Raw genomic sequence first — 16,321 nt, 5'->3', positions numbered from 1 at the left:
CACACACACACCTCTTGTGAGAAAATTGCCTCCAGCCAGGAGCCACTCATATCCCAGCCTGGGCAGGGCTCTTGCCTCAGATTTCTCAGCTCAAGTAGAAGCACCTGGAAATCAACCAGGGACGAAGGTGAAATGACCCGGGACACTTCCTGGAAGTGATACACACTTAAGCTTTTTCTTCTCTCCGGCATTCAAACTCTTTGGGTTAGGGTGTATTTGGTTGTGTGTGTCGTGTGTGGGAGGGCAGTAAGGAGTAACCCAGCCTCCACCCCAACATGGGCTCCACTGACAAGGCCAGGATGAAGTGTGAGGCCAGGCTCCAGCGTTCCTGACACTACCGTCTGTGGGAGCGCTTCTCCCCCACAGCCACGAGCTGGAGCCTCTCCCCAATCTGGATAGGCTGCAGAAATGTAGTTTACCTAACAAGTGTTGTTCATTGAGAAAACACTATATATAAGCTGGGTGGTAGTGGTGCACGCCTTTAATCCCAGCACTCAGGAGGCAGAGACAGGCAGAATCTGAGTTCAAGGTCAGCCTGGCCTACAGAGCAAGTTCCAGCCTAACTCATGTCTAAAGACATGAGACCTTGTCTTTAAAAATGGGAAAGGAAGACTGGAGGGAGAAAGAGATCAGGAGGAGGAGGAATGAATGATAGATAGATAGATAGATAGTAGATAGATAGATAGACAGATAGATAGATAGTAGATAGATAGATAGATAGATAGATGATTGATAGATAGATAGTAGGTAGATGACAGATAGGTAGATAGATGACAGATAGATGATAGATAGATAGATAGATAGATAGATAGATAGATAGTAGGTAGATGACAGATAGGTAGATAGATGACAGATAGATAGATAGATAGATAGATAGATAGATAGATAGATAGATAGTAGATAGATAGATGATTGATAGATAGATAGTAGGTAGATGACAGATAGATAGATAGATAGATAGATAGATAGATAGATAGATGATAGACAGATGACAGATAGATAGATGACAGATAGACAGATGATGAAAAAGCAGCCTGCCAGCCTCACCATGTGTCAGCTCTCTCTGAGCATCGCTCCCTCTGCGCCATTCCTGACCTCGAGGACTGAGGCAGGGCGTGTGTGCTGGGTGTGCGCTCTATCACAAAGCTGTACCACCAGGTCCTCCTCTCCATTTTGAGGCAGGTTCTCTGATTGCCTGAACCTCAGCCCGCTGGGTCCAGGCAGGCCCTGACCTCTGGGCTAGCTGGGCCGACAGGCTGTGCAGCCAGGCCTGGCTTATTTTAACATTTTTAGAAAAGATGTGTTATGGACGATGTGTGTATGTGGGGAGGGGCAAGAGCGCTGGGCCCTGGTGGCCAGAGAGGGCGGCACAAGTCCTGGAGCTGGCTGGGTGGCTGCTGAGGTGGGCGCCGGGAACAGGCCCGGGGCCTGCGCACGAGCAGCGTGTGCCCCTCAGCACTGTTGGTCGCCCAGCTCGTCAGCAGCGACCTCACAGTGGCCTTCCAGCCACGCCAGCGAGCGTCCAGCCTGGGGCAGCTGGCACCTCCTCTGTTGGTTGTGCTGCTCACAGCTGCCAGCCATTCCGAGCATGTCCCACAGACCTCTGCTCCACTCTGCCACGGTTCCACAAGCAAGCAGACAGACTCGCCCCTGCTCCAGGAATAAACTGCGGCCCGGGGCAGGGGATCCCCCAAGCCCGACTGCGCAGCTGGGCTCAGCGGGAGAAGAGCCCCAGGCCGGGCCTGCCGGGAAAGCCATGCTCTGGACGCCCCTGCAGCCCGCCGCAGTGCTCTGCAGAACTGTGGGGACCGAGGCGATACAAGAGCAGTCAGGAAGACACGTAGGTCCACGCCTTCTGAGGAGGCCCCAGGGCCCCATGGAGGCAACTGTTTCCAGTACAGCGGTGTGCCCGGGGACGTGGTCTGCCAAGGCCCCTGTTTCCAGTTCCCCCAAAGCTGATGGAGGGAGGGCACCCCTGAGCTGGGGGGCGGGGAGGAACCAGGAAGCCTTTGCTAAGGGAAATCATAACAGTGACTCAAAATTCAAAACATCAGCCTCCCCCAGCCGGGCCTGTAGCTCAGCCTCAGCCTCTCACCGGGCTCTCGGGGAGGTAGAGGCCAAGCGATGATCCCTTGGCGCAGCGCAGGCTTCCCAGCAGCCTTGGCCCCAGGGCTGCCTCATGGACGCCTGTCCCTCCCCAGCCACAGGGCACACTGCTATGGAGCAGAGCCAGGGCCTCCCACAGGGGAAGAGGTGGTCTGTATTCATACCTATCTGCATTTACCCATCAACAAGAACAAACCTGTCCATCCCCGAGCGGGTCCAAGGACACCGCAGAGACTTGGTCCCACCCAGACTTGGTGAAGCAGGGACTGTGGGAGCGCGTGAGGACAGCTGCACACCCCCCCCCCCGCCACCCCGCTTCCGGGGGCTCACACCGCTGCAGGGCTGTCCAGGGCTCCCTGCCCCAAGTGCTCACAGCCTGCGCTCTCCTGAGTCGTGGGACCCTGAGGCTGATCCTGATGGCTGCCAGAAGCCTCCCCCAGCGGTAGGTCTGTCTCCGACACCCTTCTCCTCCACCGTGTGCTCTGGGCGTGCGCTACACGGTTAATCATTCACTCATCATAGATCCAGAGCCCAGTAGCCGTGTCTGAGGCGCTGACGTCCCTGTCATCCCTGGGCCTGGGAGGCTGTGAGCCACACACAGCCTTTGACACAGGAGCTGCACACGTGTGCACACACACACACACACACACATTCGCACATACACAGGCACACACACCCACACACAGGCGCACACACATGCGTGCACACACAGGATAAGGACATGCATGCCAGGTAGTGTCTTGTAATATGCACTTAGGAAGGGCAGGCGCCTGCTCGCCTTTCCTGCATGGAGCGACCAGAGGCTGCTCAGAAGTGCAGCGACTTCACTGTCTTCACCCGCCAGCCTCACAGCCAGGGTCGCCATCAGGTCAACACACAAGCCAGGATCGTGTCCTCGCTTTCTTGCAGTGAGCAGAGGTCAGAGTGCAGGGCCCGCAACCAGGCTGGCTCAGGCCACACTCGGGGCCGCCCTGGGGCGGTGGGGTGCACCCTCCTCCCAGCTTCCTGCAGCCTCAGGGTCCCCCACCGCTTTGGAGTCCCACCCCCCCCATTCCCAGCTTTGCTCACACACATGGAAAACCGGCTGAGAACTACTTTATTTGAAGACAGTTCACAGTCCAAAGAAACAAAACGACGCAGCGCCAAGGCTTACAGGTGTGAGGCGCTTAAACACTGGTGTGTGACAATGTGACACGCTATGTGACATGTGTGTTTCTGCCACACTCCAAACTACAGACTCAGTACAATCTTCAGACAAAGAACACACCTTGAAGATCATCCTTCTCTATAAGAACAGAGCTAGGTAAGCAACGCGGCAGGACAGTGGCACACCTACCCTGAGGTGACACACATTTCCCTTCATGTCACCACTGACAAGCGGTGAGAGCGCCAGCCAGCCCGGAGGAAGCCCGGCCCTTCACAGCGTCCCTCCCTGTTCACGCCTCACCTCGGAAGCCCCTGCCCTTCACAGCGTCCCTGTTCACACCTCACTGCTTCCTGCAGGAACGGGTAGACGTGGCCATGCCACACAGGCAGCCAGCGGTCACCGTGTGTCTCCTGCTGTGTTCCCAAACCAACCGAAGAAAGTGAAGGGCAAACGTGTGCACTAAACGGCTCAATAATCACCCTCAAGGCAAACTCAGCAGGGTCAGCGGACAAGGTGTCCGAGGGCACAGCTGAGTTCTCGGGAATGCCCTAAAGCAGGGGCCTAAGTGTGCCAGCGCTGAGCTGGCTCCTCCGAGCCCTTCCCGCTGCCGCCCTTCTTCACTAGCCCCAGCCTGGCTCCGGTGCTCAGTGCTAACTGCACATCGTGTGTGTTTCCCACACTGAGAAGTGCAAGGCTTATAGAAACAGTAAACCTGTAAGAAAGTGAAAAACTCAACCCTCAGACGCGAGGGCAAACTGGCCCGGGGCACGCCCACATGAAGCAGCGGGCAGAGAGCGCCACGGTGCAGGAGGCCAGCAGACCGAGCCGGGAGCCTGGCTGCAGCGGCCACGCTGCCAGCGCCCCGGCGAGACGAGACTGCGTCCCAGGGAAGCGGCTCGGCCAGGGGGCCGGCGCGGCCCTGACAGTGTCTGTCACCGCGGAGCGGAGCGGAGCGGCTGCGGCTCACTGCTTCGTCATGCGGTGATGACGCCGCCCTTCACGCCAGCCTGTCCGTGGGACGGGGCGGGGGCCGCACTCCCTTCCCTCTGGCGGGCTGGCAGGGCAAACCTGGCACAGAGGGGCGGCGCCACCCCAGCCTCCCCACTCGGCGGGCCCGCTCCGCTCCCGGGACGGGGACGAGGACAGCAGGACCCTCTTCCCCCTTTGGCCTGGAGACTGCAGAGCACAGCCTGGCGCTCACACAGCTTTTACCGAACGGTAACGAGCTCCTGTCCTCCCTCAGGAGACCGCTTCCCCACCCGGAGTGGGTGGGGATCTAAGGCATTTCGAACTGCTTGGGTTCGAGGCTTTAGGGACAAGGAACAGAAGGCTCGGGCACAGTCTCTTTGGTTTCCGCTGACTCAGGCCTTCGGAGGTTCCTGCCGGGCCCAGACGTCCAGGTTCTCTGGCGATCCCGGAACCCTCCCAGGCCGCGGGGCACAGCGTCCTGAGGGAGGGGTGCCGGAGCCAGGAAGCAGGCCTCCAGCCCACACCGCACGCTGCCCACTCGCCGCCCACGCCCGAAGTCCACGAATCCCGCAGGCAGCCCCTGCCGGCACTTCCGCCACACAGTGGGGCTCGGAACCCCGCAGCAGCGCCTGGGACGGCGAGGCGGCAGGGGAGGGGAAGAGACCACAAAGGCAGCCGCACACAGGGAGCTGCCTGGAGGAGGCTTGGGGTCCTTCATCTCAGCCGGAGTCACCAGCAGAACTAAATGCCCACGCGGGTGAAGGGCACAGGCAGACGTCATCAAACCCAGCTGGCAGCCAGATGGGCACAGTTCTGCTGGAGTCCAGGCGGCCATGCCTCAAACCCAGCACTGAACAAGGCAGCAGGTCGAACCTGGGTGGGGAGTGCTGGGGAGGGCTGGGGAGGGTGGGGAGGGCCTGGGAGGGCTGGGGAGGGTGGGGAGGGCCGGGGAGGGCTGGGAAGGGGTGGGGCTGGGGTGGACAAATGCTCTGTGGGTGACCATGCTACAGCTTCATTTGGTCCAGAACCAAGTCGCTGGCATTAGGAAATAGGCCAAAGGTGGCCATCAGGAGGACTAACGGACTGGTTGACAGTACTGTACTTTCAAGATGTGGCTTTTCACAAGATAACTGCCCATCTTCATGCACTGCCAATTCAGCCGCCAGTCTCCTCTGAATACTCCGAACTACGCTGCAGGAAATGAAGACCCACAGCAACAAACAATTTAGATTTGAAAGTGCAGTAATGAAATTACAGGCTCCCAAAATTCATTTCTACAGTGAATATAAATTAAATCTATAAGTACCATTTTTTGGTGAAGATTTCAGCTCAGAGTTTTTGTTTTTTTGAAAAGAATCCAGGAAAACAATTTTAAAAATAATAAATAAAGGCAGGCACGGTGGCGGGAGGCCTCCAATCCCAGCACTTAGGATGCTGAGTGAGAATCCCGGGTTTAGGGTTATCCTGGATTGTAAGGCAGTACCCTGTCTAAAAAAAAAAAAAAAAAAAAAAAGGAGTGAAACAGACGTGGCCCAAGCTTCCAGAGTGTTATAAGCAGGTTTCTAGCTGGACGGCTACCGGTAGATTTGGTGACAAGACACCAGGAACTGCCAGCATGTCTCCAATAACGGCTAACGAACCTGTCAACAGCTGCGCAAACAGAGCTCTGTAACTAGGCTCTACCGCTGTCTCAGAGGCCTGGCTTAACAGGGGCCTGACGGGACTCCTCTCCCGCGACCAGGCGCGCAGCTGTGCTGGGAACGGACTGCCTGTGTCTTCCTTCTGCTGTGACCTCCTTAAATACAGGGGGCTGTGACTGAGAGGCTCTGCCACGCGGTTGGCTCTCCTAGCCGGCTGCCCCACACTGCAGCTGCTGTGGCAAACGCTCTTCACTGAACTCCTGAGGGGGCAGGGTTGCTGCCGCAGTAGGTGCCGGCCATTACGGCTCTCGCACACGGAGTGGGCCCTCGAGCTTTTCAAGGAGCCCCGAGCCCTGCCTGGCGGCTGTTTCTAGTCACTGTGAACTGACTTGGTGAAATCTCTCGAGCTGTTCGCCGCTGCTGGCGTGAGAGCCGTGAGGCCAGCGCCTCACCTCACCTCAGCAATGGCAGCACAGGTCATTCCACGGCTGGAAAGAGCTTTCCCAGCCTCCTAGCACACAGGAGCTGCAGCCACCCTTCCCACAGAAAGGCACAGCACGCTGCACGCCTATCCTCGTCTAAACGTGCACAAGTTGTTTGTTCTGTTTTGTAAATCATGAGACAAGAACCAAGCCAAACACGTTCAGGAAAAGCAACTCATAAAGGCATTTCCTAAATTTGGTGCTTCCCCCACTTAAGACTCAATTTGCAAAATGTTTACAGCAATGGTCAAAAGACAAAGACCTCACGGGGCAGCTTCAGCAGCCCGTGTCGCCCTGCACCTGCTGCCTACGCCATGGGGTCCCGGGTCCACCCACACAGCACCCCCAAGTGCGAGAGGATGGGAGAAGCGGCTGAGAAGGCGCAGTCCTCGTGTTTTGGTGGCCCGGCTGCTGCTGGGGCTCTGTCTGGCTCTGTCCCCGAGCAGGTAAGGCACTGTAGCCGCGGCCCCGGGGAGCGATGAGTGCAGCCAGCACAACCTACAGAGCTTGCTTAAAACATTAAGAGTTGGGCTGCTTTTAAGGTAACTCAGCCGTGCCCAAACCTTACAGATGGTAATGTAATTTCTAAATGTCAGAGGCTGGACACACTGTAAGGGTCTGTGAACACAAACATATCATAAAGTGCCTGACCAGAGAGACGGGTGACGAGCGTGGCTGCAGGGGTGAGAAGGTGGACCCTAAGGCTTGTCAAGATCACGAAAAGGAAAATCTCTACTGATGCCATCTCAGGTGACCTGAAGAAACAGCCTGTTTTACTGGCCTAGCACGAGGCCTGGACTCCACTCGCAGCCAGAAAAACAAAGCCATCACTGCTGCCTGTCAGCGCCGCCAGCGCCCTGCCCCGGTGGCCCTGGCTACCTTCTCAAGGCGGCTGAGGCCTGAGGGGCTTGTCATGACCTTTGTTCCCACGACGTGAAGGACAGGGTAGGAGGAAGAGTGCTGGTCTCTTTGCCCGAGTTTTCAAGTCCTTAGTTCGAGGAGGCTTCCTTACAGCTGAGCCCACACACGTGACCTCTGCCAGGTCCCTCCCGGAGTCTGTGGCAAGGGTCTGGCCTCCTTCACGTTGACCCGGGCTGTCTCTGCCTGCTGCTCAGGTCTCTGCCGGGTTGGGCAGGTAGAGGGAGGAGAGCAACAAGTTGTGCCCGAAGGCGGGGAAGCGCCGGAAGGCCTCCCAGCTGCCCTCGAAGATGTTGTACTTGAGGAACACGCGGTGCTCCAGGCTGGTGGACAGGGTCACGTCCCTGCTCATGATGTACAGGCCGTCATTGTGCAGCGCACACGTCAGGTTCAGCCCCGACTTGGACGTGTTCTCCTTGAGGCAGAGCCAGCGGCGCGTGGCCGTGTTGTAGGAGCGCACGGTGAGTGTGTCCGGGCCGCCCCTGCGGCTGGGCCCCGGCTCGTGCAGGCAGCCGCCCACCAGGAAGATGGTGTCCTCCACCGACAGCATCTGCTGCTTGCGGAAGTGCACGTGGCAGGTCTCAACGCGCGTCCAGAGGTCGGCGGAGGGGCAGTACTGCAGGACGTCCATGTTGCGGTCTGAAATACAGAGACGCGGCGTGACACACGGGACACAGAGACACGGCGTGAAACCTGGGACACAGAGAGACAGCGTGACACCCCAGAACAGAGAGAGACAGCGTGACACCCCAGAACAGAGAGAGACAGCGTGACACCCCAGAACAGAGAGACAGCGTGACACCCCAGGACACAGAGAGACAGCGTGACACCCCAGAACAGAGAGAGACAGCATGACACCCCAGAACAGAGAGACAGCGTGACACCCCAGAACAGAGAGACAGCATGACACCCCAGAACAGAGAGACAGCGTGACACCCCAGAACAGAGAGACAGCGTGACACCCAGGACACAGAGAGATAGCGTGACACCCAGGACACAGAGAGACAGCGTGACACCCAGGACACAGAGACAGCGTGACACCCCAGAACAGAGAGACAGCATGACACCCAGGACACAGAGACAGCGTGACACCCCAGAACAGAGAGAGACAGCATGACACCCCAGAACAGAGAGACAGCATGACACCCCAGAACAGAGAGACAGCGTGACACCCCAGAACAGAGAGACAGCGTGACACCCAGGACACAGAGAGATAGCGTGACACCCAGGACACAGAGAGACAGCGTGACACCCCAGAACAGAGAGAAAGCGTGACACCCCAGAACAGAAAGACAGCGTGACACCCCAGAACAGAGAGACAGCGTGACACCCCAGAACAGAGAGACAGCGTGACACCCAGGACACAGAGAGATAGCGTGACACCCAGGACACAGAGAGACAGCGTGACACCCAGGACACAGAGAGATAGCGTGACACCCAGGACACAGAGAGACAGCGTGACACCCCAGAACAGAGAGACAGCGTGACACCCCAGAACAGAGAGACAGCGTGACACCCCAGAACAGAGAGACAGCGTGACACCCCAGAACAGAGAGACAGCGTGACACCCAGGACACAGAGAGATAGCGTGACACCCAGGACACAGAGAGACAGCGTGACACCCCAGAACAGAGAGACAGCGTGACACCCCAGGACACGAACAGAGAGACAGCGTGACACCCCAGGACACAGACAGCGTGACACCCCAGAACAGAGAGACAGCGTGACACCCAGGACAGAGAGACAGCGTGACACCCAGGACACAGAGAGATAGCGTGACACCCAGGACACAGAGAGACAGCGTGACACCCCAGAACAGAGAGACACAGCGTGACACCCAGGACACAGAGAGACAGCGTGACACCCAGGACACAGAGAGACAGCGTGACACCCAAGACACAGAGAGAGACAGCATGACACCCCAGAACAGAGAGACAGCGTGACACCCCAGAACAGAGAGAGACAGCATGACACCCCAGAACAGAGAGACAGCGTGACACCCCAGAACAGAGAGAGACAGCATGACACCCCAGAACAGAGAGACAGCGTGACACCCCAGAACAGAGAGACAGCGTGACACCCCAGAACAGAGAGACAGCGTGACACCCCAGAACAGAGAGACAGCGTGACACCCAGGACACAGAGAGATAGCGTGACACCCCAGAACAGAGAAACAGCGTGACACCCCAGAACAGAGAGACAGCGTGACACCCCAGAACAGAGACACAGCGTGACACCCAGGACACAGAGAGACAGCGTGACACCCCAGAACAGAGAGACAGCGTGACACCCCAGGACACGAACAGAGAGACAGCGTGACACCCCAGGACACAGACAGCGTGACACCCCAGAACAGAGAGACAGCGTGACACCCAGGACACAGAGACAGCATGACACCCAGGACACAGAGAGACAGCATGACACCCCAGAACAGAGAGACAGTGTGACACCCCAGAACAGAGAGACAGCGTGACACCCAGGACACAGAGACAGCGTGACACCCCAGAACAGAGAAACAGCGTGACACCCAGGACAGAGAGACAGCGTGACACCCAGGACACAGAGAGATAGCGTGACACCCAGGACACAGAGAGACAGCGTGACACCCCAGAACAGAGAGACACAGCGTGACACCCAGGACACAGAGAGACAGCGTGACACCCAGGACACAGAGAGACAGCGTGACACCCAAGACACAGAGAGAGACAGCATGACACCCCAGAACAGAGAGACAGCGTGACACCCCAGAACAGAGAGAGACAGCATGACACCCCAGAACAGAGAGACAGCGTGACACCCCAGAACAGAGAGAGACAGCATGACACCCCAGAACAGAGAGACAGCGTGACACCCCATAACAGAGAGACAGCGTGACACCCCAGAACAGAGAGACAGCGTGACACCCAGGACACAGAGAGATAGCGTGACACCCCAGAACAGAGAAACAGCGTGACACCCCAGAACAGAGACACAGCGTGACACCCCAGAACAGAGACACAGCGTGACACCCAGGACACAGAGAGACAGCGTGACACCCCAGAACAGAGAGACAGCGTGACACCCCAGAACAGAGAGACAGCGTGACACCCCAGAACAGAGAGACAGCGTGACACCCCAGAACAGAGAGACAGCGTGACACCCAGGACACAGAGAGATAGCGTGACACCCAGGACACAGAGAGACAGCGTGACACCCCAGAACAGAGAGACAGCGTGACACCCCAGAACAGAGAGACAGCGTGACACCCCAGAACAGAGAGACAGCGTGACACCCAGGACACAGAGAGATAGCGTGACACGATAGCGTGACACCCAGGACACAGAGAGACAGCGTGACACCCCAGAACAGAGAGACAGCGTGACACCCCAGAACAGAGAGACAGCGTGACACCCCAGAACACAGAGAGACAGCGTGACACCCAGGACACAGAGAGATAGCGTGACACCCAGGACACAGAGAGACAGCGTGACACCCCAGAACAGAGAGACAGCGTGACACCCAGGACACAGAGAGACAGCGTGACACCCAAGACACAGAGAGAGACAGCATGACACCCCAGAACAGAGAGACAGCGTGACACCCCAGAACAGAGAGACAGCGTGACACCCCAGAACAGAGAGACAGCGTGACACCCCAGGACAGAGAGACAGCGTGACACCCAGGACACAGAGAGATAGCGTGACACCCAGGACACAGAGAGACAGCGTGACACCCCAGAACAGAGAGACAGCGTGACACCCCAGAACAGAGAGACAGCGTGACACCCCGGGACACAGAGAGACAGCGTGACACCCCGGGACACAGAGACAGTGTGACACCCAGGACACAGAGAGACAGCGTGACACCCCAGAACAGAAAGACAGCGTGACACCCCAGAACACAGAGAGACAGCGTTACACCCAGGACACAGAGAGATAGCGTGACACCCAGGACACAGAGAGACAGCGTGACACCCCAGAACAGAGAGACACAGCGTGACACCCCAGAACAGAGAGACACAGCGTGACACCCAGGACACAGAGAGACAGCGTGACACCCCACAACAGAGAGACACAGCGTGACACCCCAGGACACAGAGAGACAACGTGACACCCAGCAGTGCGGCCAGCGGCGTCTGCAACCTTCCTCTCAGACACTCCTCCCTGGAGAACCTCAGAACCACAGAGCCCAAGCGGCCTACACTGTCTTACACAAAACGGAAACCCCACATTGTAACACTTCTTCCTCAGCAAAATGACAGGACAGCCGCCCGGACATCCAGGTGAGGCCCGGACTGGACAGGCTTGACCGGGACTCACAGCACTGCAAAAGTGCTCCAGAGCCAAGTCTGGGTCCAAACTAGCAGGGCACAGGGAGGCTGAGTCCTTCGTGTTTTGGGGCCCCTGTGCCCCAAGGAAACTGTATTCTCTTTGGTCCTCTCGCAGGCCTGCGTGCTCAGACAATGAAGAGCACTCTAGGAGATGGCCGAGGGGGTGGCTGTAGCTCCCGGCCCTTCGGTAAGCTCGGGCACCGCCTGACTTAGGGGATAATCTTTGAATCGTCGCTTTCAGAAAAGATTCCGCTGCCCTTGAGGGTTGCTGGGGTCCCCACTGGATTTGTGTCTGTCGTTTTTGTTGTTTGCTTTTTTATTTTGAACAGGGTCTCGTTCTCTAGCCTGTGTTCACCTGACCTGGAACTCGGTATGTAGCCCAGGATGGCCTCAAAGTTGCAGCAATCCTCCTGCCTCAGGGATGGCCTACCTCACCTGGTATCTCCATCTCTCCACTGCCTGGAAAGAACTAAAATCATGAAAATCTCTTAGAAAAGTCATGGGCCAGCCGGGGTGGGGAGGCACAGCTCTAACCCAGGAGAGGCGGGAGGCTCTTTCTGAGTCGGACTATACACAGCACAACACGCTCCAAGACAGACAGGGAGAGACCCTGTGTCAACACAAAACTAAAAAGTCATGAAGTGTTATGTGTGAATTTTGAAATCTCTTTTAAGAAGTCATCAGGATGAGAACCAACTCAAACGCTGGTCTTTATTTCTTCTCATTTTTGTTTTCCCCAAAACAGCTGGGAAGAGCTGTTTGACACAGGAACTGTCAGGAGTGCTGGGACTCAGCTCAGAACACAAACAGCCCGCCCGCTCTGACCACACACCATGGCACAGGGACTCAGGGCAGACACCATCCCGGGTGGCCCAAGTGAGGAGGGCACACGAGTCGGGCCCGGTGACGCTCAAAACACACACAAAGGGTCAAAGCCCGTTTGTGCGGCCACGGTCACAGAAAAGCCAGCGGCAGGACTCGCAGCTCCTGCGTGGAGAGACCGTGAGCAAGCTGTGTGAGGTGCGCTCTGTGCCACAGCTGAGACACAGCTCATGCTGGGTTCTGGCCGGGGGGGGGGGGGAGGGACTCAAAGAAGAGGGAAATGTCTGTGGAAATAACCCAGCTAGTCAGCTAGTCACGTCCAGAAAAACAGAAACAAGGATGCAGGATTCGGCGAGTCCACGGCCACTGAGGCCTTTACGCAGGCCCACCGTGACCGCGACGCTGAAAGGCTGCGAGCAAAGGCAAACCGTCCTGATTCCACAGAGAAACGGTGGAAAATCTCTGCTCTCTGCTGGGGGTCACTGGGGAGTGGCAGCACTTGAAGAGGCAGCCCACGCCCCATCACACTCCACCCTCGGCGGCCTCTTCTCCCCCACAGCCAGTCCACACCCCAACCTCAGCACCCGCCAGAGTCCTCATTTGAAAGGTAGCGATGTTAAACAGAAACGGCTCTAGCTCACAACCCCAGCTGCAAGCGCCATCTTAGAGGCTCACAGAGGAGACTGCTGACAGGCAGACACACACACGCGGAGATGCCGCAGACAGGGGCCTGAGGGGGCGAGCACAGCACAGGACAGGCGGACACACGCGCGGGGACACAGGCAGACAGGAGGCTGAGGAGGGAGGGAGGCTGAGCTTTTGCTGTCTCCTCTCCGCAGGCATGCTCTAGCATCTCCAGGGCTGACCCCTGCCTCACCTCCCCGGGGCTGGGATCACAGGAGCGCACCAGCACTCCCAGCCCTGGCTCGCTGATCTGAGTACTGTTTTGGTGCCTGCTGTTTACAGAGTTGCATGTGGCAGGAAGAAGCGTGCCCCTGCCACTGCTCGTCCTCACAGTCTGGAGAGCGCTCTGTGCCCACCTGCTTCCAGGGACGTAGGAACAGGGTCCCCAGCTGGGCTTCAGGGTCTCTCCCGGCGGCCGGGAGGGAGGAGGGCCTAGCCCACACTTGACCCAGGTAGAGCTGTGGTCCAAACCTCCGACCACAGGGCCGGGCGTCTAGATGCACACGGACACCCCCCTCTTCCGTGTGAACAGTGCCCACACTCAGATAAGGTCACCAAGGCCCTTCCTGCCGCCAGGCCCACGCTTCTGGTGCATGGACTCACACGCGGACGCTCTCACTCAGCGCCTGGCAGCGCCTCCTCACCCCGGGTGGTGTAGCCGCCGATGACGTAGATCTTCCCCTTGCACTCGCAGGCCGAGAACTCGGCCAGGGGACTGGGCAGCGGAGCCACGAAGTTCCAGGCGTCCTGCTCGGGGCTGTAGCACTCCACGTTGGACACGGCCTGGCCGCCGATGGCGTACAGCTTCGCGCTCACAGCCACCAGCTTGAAGTTGGAGCTGAAAGAAAGAACAAGCCCTCCAGGTCAGCTCCTCCCGGCGGGGAGGAAGGTGCGGGGCGCCCTGCCTGATGGCTGCAGGGGCGACCCTCGGGGGGCGTCTGTGCCCATGACCCCACGTCCTGCTGGGCAGATGGGAAGGCGCAGGCACACGCAACTGCCAACGGCAGCTCCTAGTGACAAGGACCCCCAGTCAGCAGCTCCAGACCCAAGTGTGTCACTAACACACGGCAGCTGTACCAGACACGCACAGCCATCTCCCCCTTAGATTACACAGTGAGACAGCTCTGCAGAGAGCGCACTCATCATGTATGTCACCTGCAGAGCACACGCTTGTTCTGTCACCTGCAGAGAGCACGCTCATCATGTATGTCACCTGCAGAGCGCACGCTCATCATGTATGTCACCAGCAGAGCGCACGCTTGTTCTGTCACCTGCCGTCTGGAGGGTGTTAGGGTGATGTGCAGTCCACACCATCTCACACAGGGACCTGGCACCCAGCCACACCCGCTGCTTTCCTGTCGCTGGGTCCCCGTATCCAACAGAAACAACTGGCAGAAGGACTCTGGCTCGGTTTCAGAGCGTTTCCACCTGTCACGCAGGCAGCGTTTGAAGGAGCTCAACAGCCCACAATGGCAGGGGCGTGAGACCCTCACACCACAGTGGAAAGGGAAGGAACTAGGAAGCCGATGGTGTGGCCTTCAAATCCCACCCTGTGTGGCTCGCTTCACCCAACCCCCGCTCAGAGGCCCACAACCTCACCAAACTGCATCACCAGCTGAGGAAGGTCCCAAACTTGAGCCTGGAGGTGGGGGAGGGGCAGGGAGGAGGGAGCAGGGACGGGGCGTGGTGGGGCTAAGACAGCCCATGAGCAGGAGAGAAAGCAGGGCTGCAGAGAGGCCTTGGTGTCTGCAGGCACGGGCTGATCCTGCGGAGGACCCGAATTCAGCTCCCGGCAGGCACCCACACGGCAGCCCACAAGCTCCTGTAACTCCAGCTCCGGGGGCTCTGGCTCCCTCTTCTGGCCTCCTCAGGCACTGGCACATGTGGGGTGCACTACGGCAGGTACACACACACACACACACACACACACACACACACACATTAAAGTTTTGGTTTGTTTTGAGACAGGGTTTCTCTATGTTAAGTTCAGCTGTTCTGGCTCTCATTCCACAGACCAGGCTGGCCTTGAACTCTCAGAACCTCTGCCTCTGCCTCCCAAGTGCTGGGGTTAACGGTGCGCACCAGTACAGCCCAGATTTTAAAGTGTCTTTACAAGAGACTACAGACTCTCCTCTCGGCTTTCTCCTCACACAATCCATACTTCACTTGTCCTCAGAGAGGAGCTCAAGGTTCACGCACCAGCAGGGCCCACACAGCTCACTGCAAGGCTCATTCACTCCGAGGCCACAGGTAAACGGGACGGCTGAGCTAATTAAAACCCCTGGGCCGGTATTTTGGAGCATGTGTGCAGAGCCAGCGGGGCGGGTTCCGGGCACTAAGCTCAGTCCTCTGGAGCAGAGTGCGACCTTTAACACTGGAGCCCTTCCTTGTGGCCAGGCTCCCCTACGCTGACTCACCGTGTCTGTGTCTGTGTGCACGCGTGCGCAGCTACAGTGTACGGACGGAGGTCAGGGGAACCTGTAGGCGCCAGTTCTCTTGGACAGCCACAGGCGTCCGCGGTGGACTCAGGCCATTGGGCCCTGTCCACAGAGCCTCCCTCCAGCCCTGAACCCAGGGGCCTCCAGAATTCTGAAGTTTCTGCTCCTGAGACAACTCCAACGCCCTCAGTGCACGTCTGAGCCGTCAGTTACTTCACAATTATCTTTTCCTCCTTCCTGTTGACCCCGACACAGCATGTTCAGGGAGGAATGTAATTGTAATACCAAATGAGCGTCACTTCGTAGCTGCCTGGGACTCGCTTGCAGTGAGCAAGCAAGAAAGTTAGGCATGGCTGCAACCTCACTTCCACTGCACTGGGGAGAAAGGCCCAGCCCCAGGGCTCTGCGCGGTGACTCCGGAACGCGGCTCAGCGTGCTGGAGGCCCTGGGTCCAACTCCCAAGACAGAGGAGGAGACGAAGGGAGGGCTGAGATTCCATAAGGGCCGAGAAACAAGGATCGGAGCTTAAAGCCTCGATTACAAAGTGGGAGGCAAGGCTGAACGGCACAGCAAGACCTCGACTCAGACACACACTCAAAAACCAAGTGAGGCAGGTGCGAGAGGCAGGAGCTAGGACGCACATGGCCGTGTTTAAAGAGCACAGGAAGGACGTCCAGAGGGAAACAGACAGGAGCTGCGGCTAAGGGATGGAGAGCCCTGAGAGGCCGGGCCTGTGGGGCCAGGACGCGCCGAGTCCACGCAGACCAGCTGAGACCCACGGGGCGCAGGACAGACCAGACCCTTCC

The 16,321-nt window shown here is 58.0% G+C and overlaps 1 protein-coding gene across 2 annotated transcripts in view; it reads right to left on the bottom strand.

Annotated features, from left to right (window-relative positions):
- Positions 1 to 3,184: 3,184 nt before the first annotated feature.
- Positions 3,185 to 16,321, bottom strand: part of Klhl42 (kelch like family member 42) — a 17,009-nt gene continuing 3,872 nt past the window's right edge. The window contains exons 2-3 of one of the 2 annotated variants that reach the window (XM_021646021.2): positions 13,722 to 13,915; positions 3,185 to 7,901 (exon numbers count right to left, since the gene is read on the bottom strand). In XM_021646021.2, the coding sequence (XP_021501696.1) occupies positions 7,456 to 7,901; positions 13,722 to 13,915 (640 nt within the window). In that variant the 3' untranslated portion in view covers positions 3,185 to 7,455. Of the gene's footprint in view, positions 7,902 to 13,680; positions 13,916 to 16,321 lie in introns of those variants that run through there. The other variant, XM_060384517.1, reaches the window with a different exon arrangement.

Source organism: Meriones unguiculatus, chromosome 5, assembly GCF_030254825.1.
Source record: "Meriones unguiculatus strain TT.TT164.6M chromosome 5, Bangor_MerUng_6.1, whole genome shotgun sequence".
Classification (NCBI taxonomy): domain Eukaryota; kingdom Metazoa; phylum Chordata; class Mammalia; order Rodentia; family Muridae; genus Meriones; species Meriones unguiculatus.
Note: the sequence above shows the minus strand (reverse complement) of the source record. Positions and strands in the feature narration are given on the sequence as shown.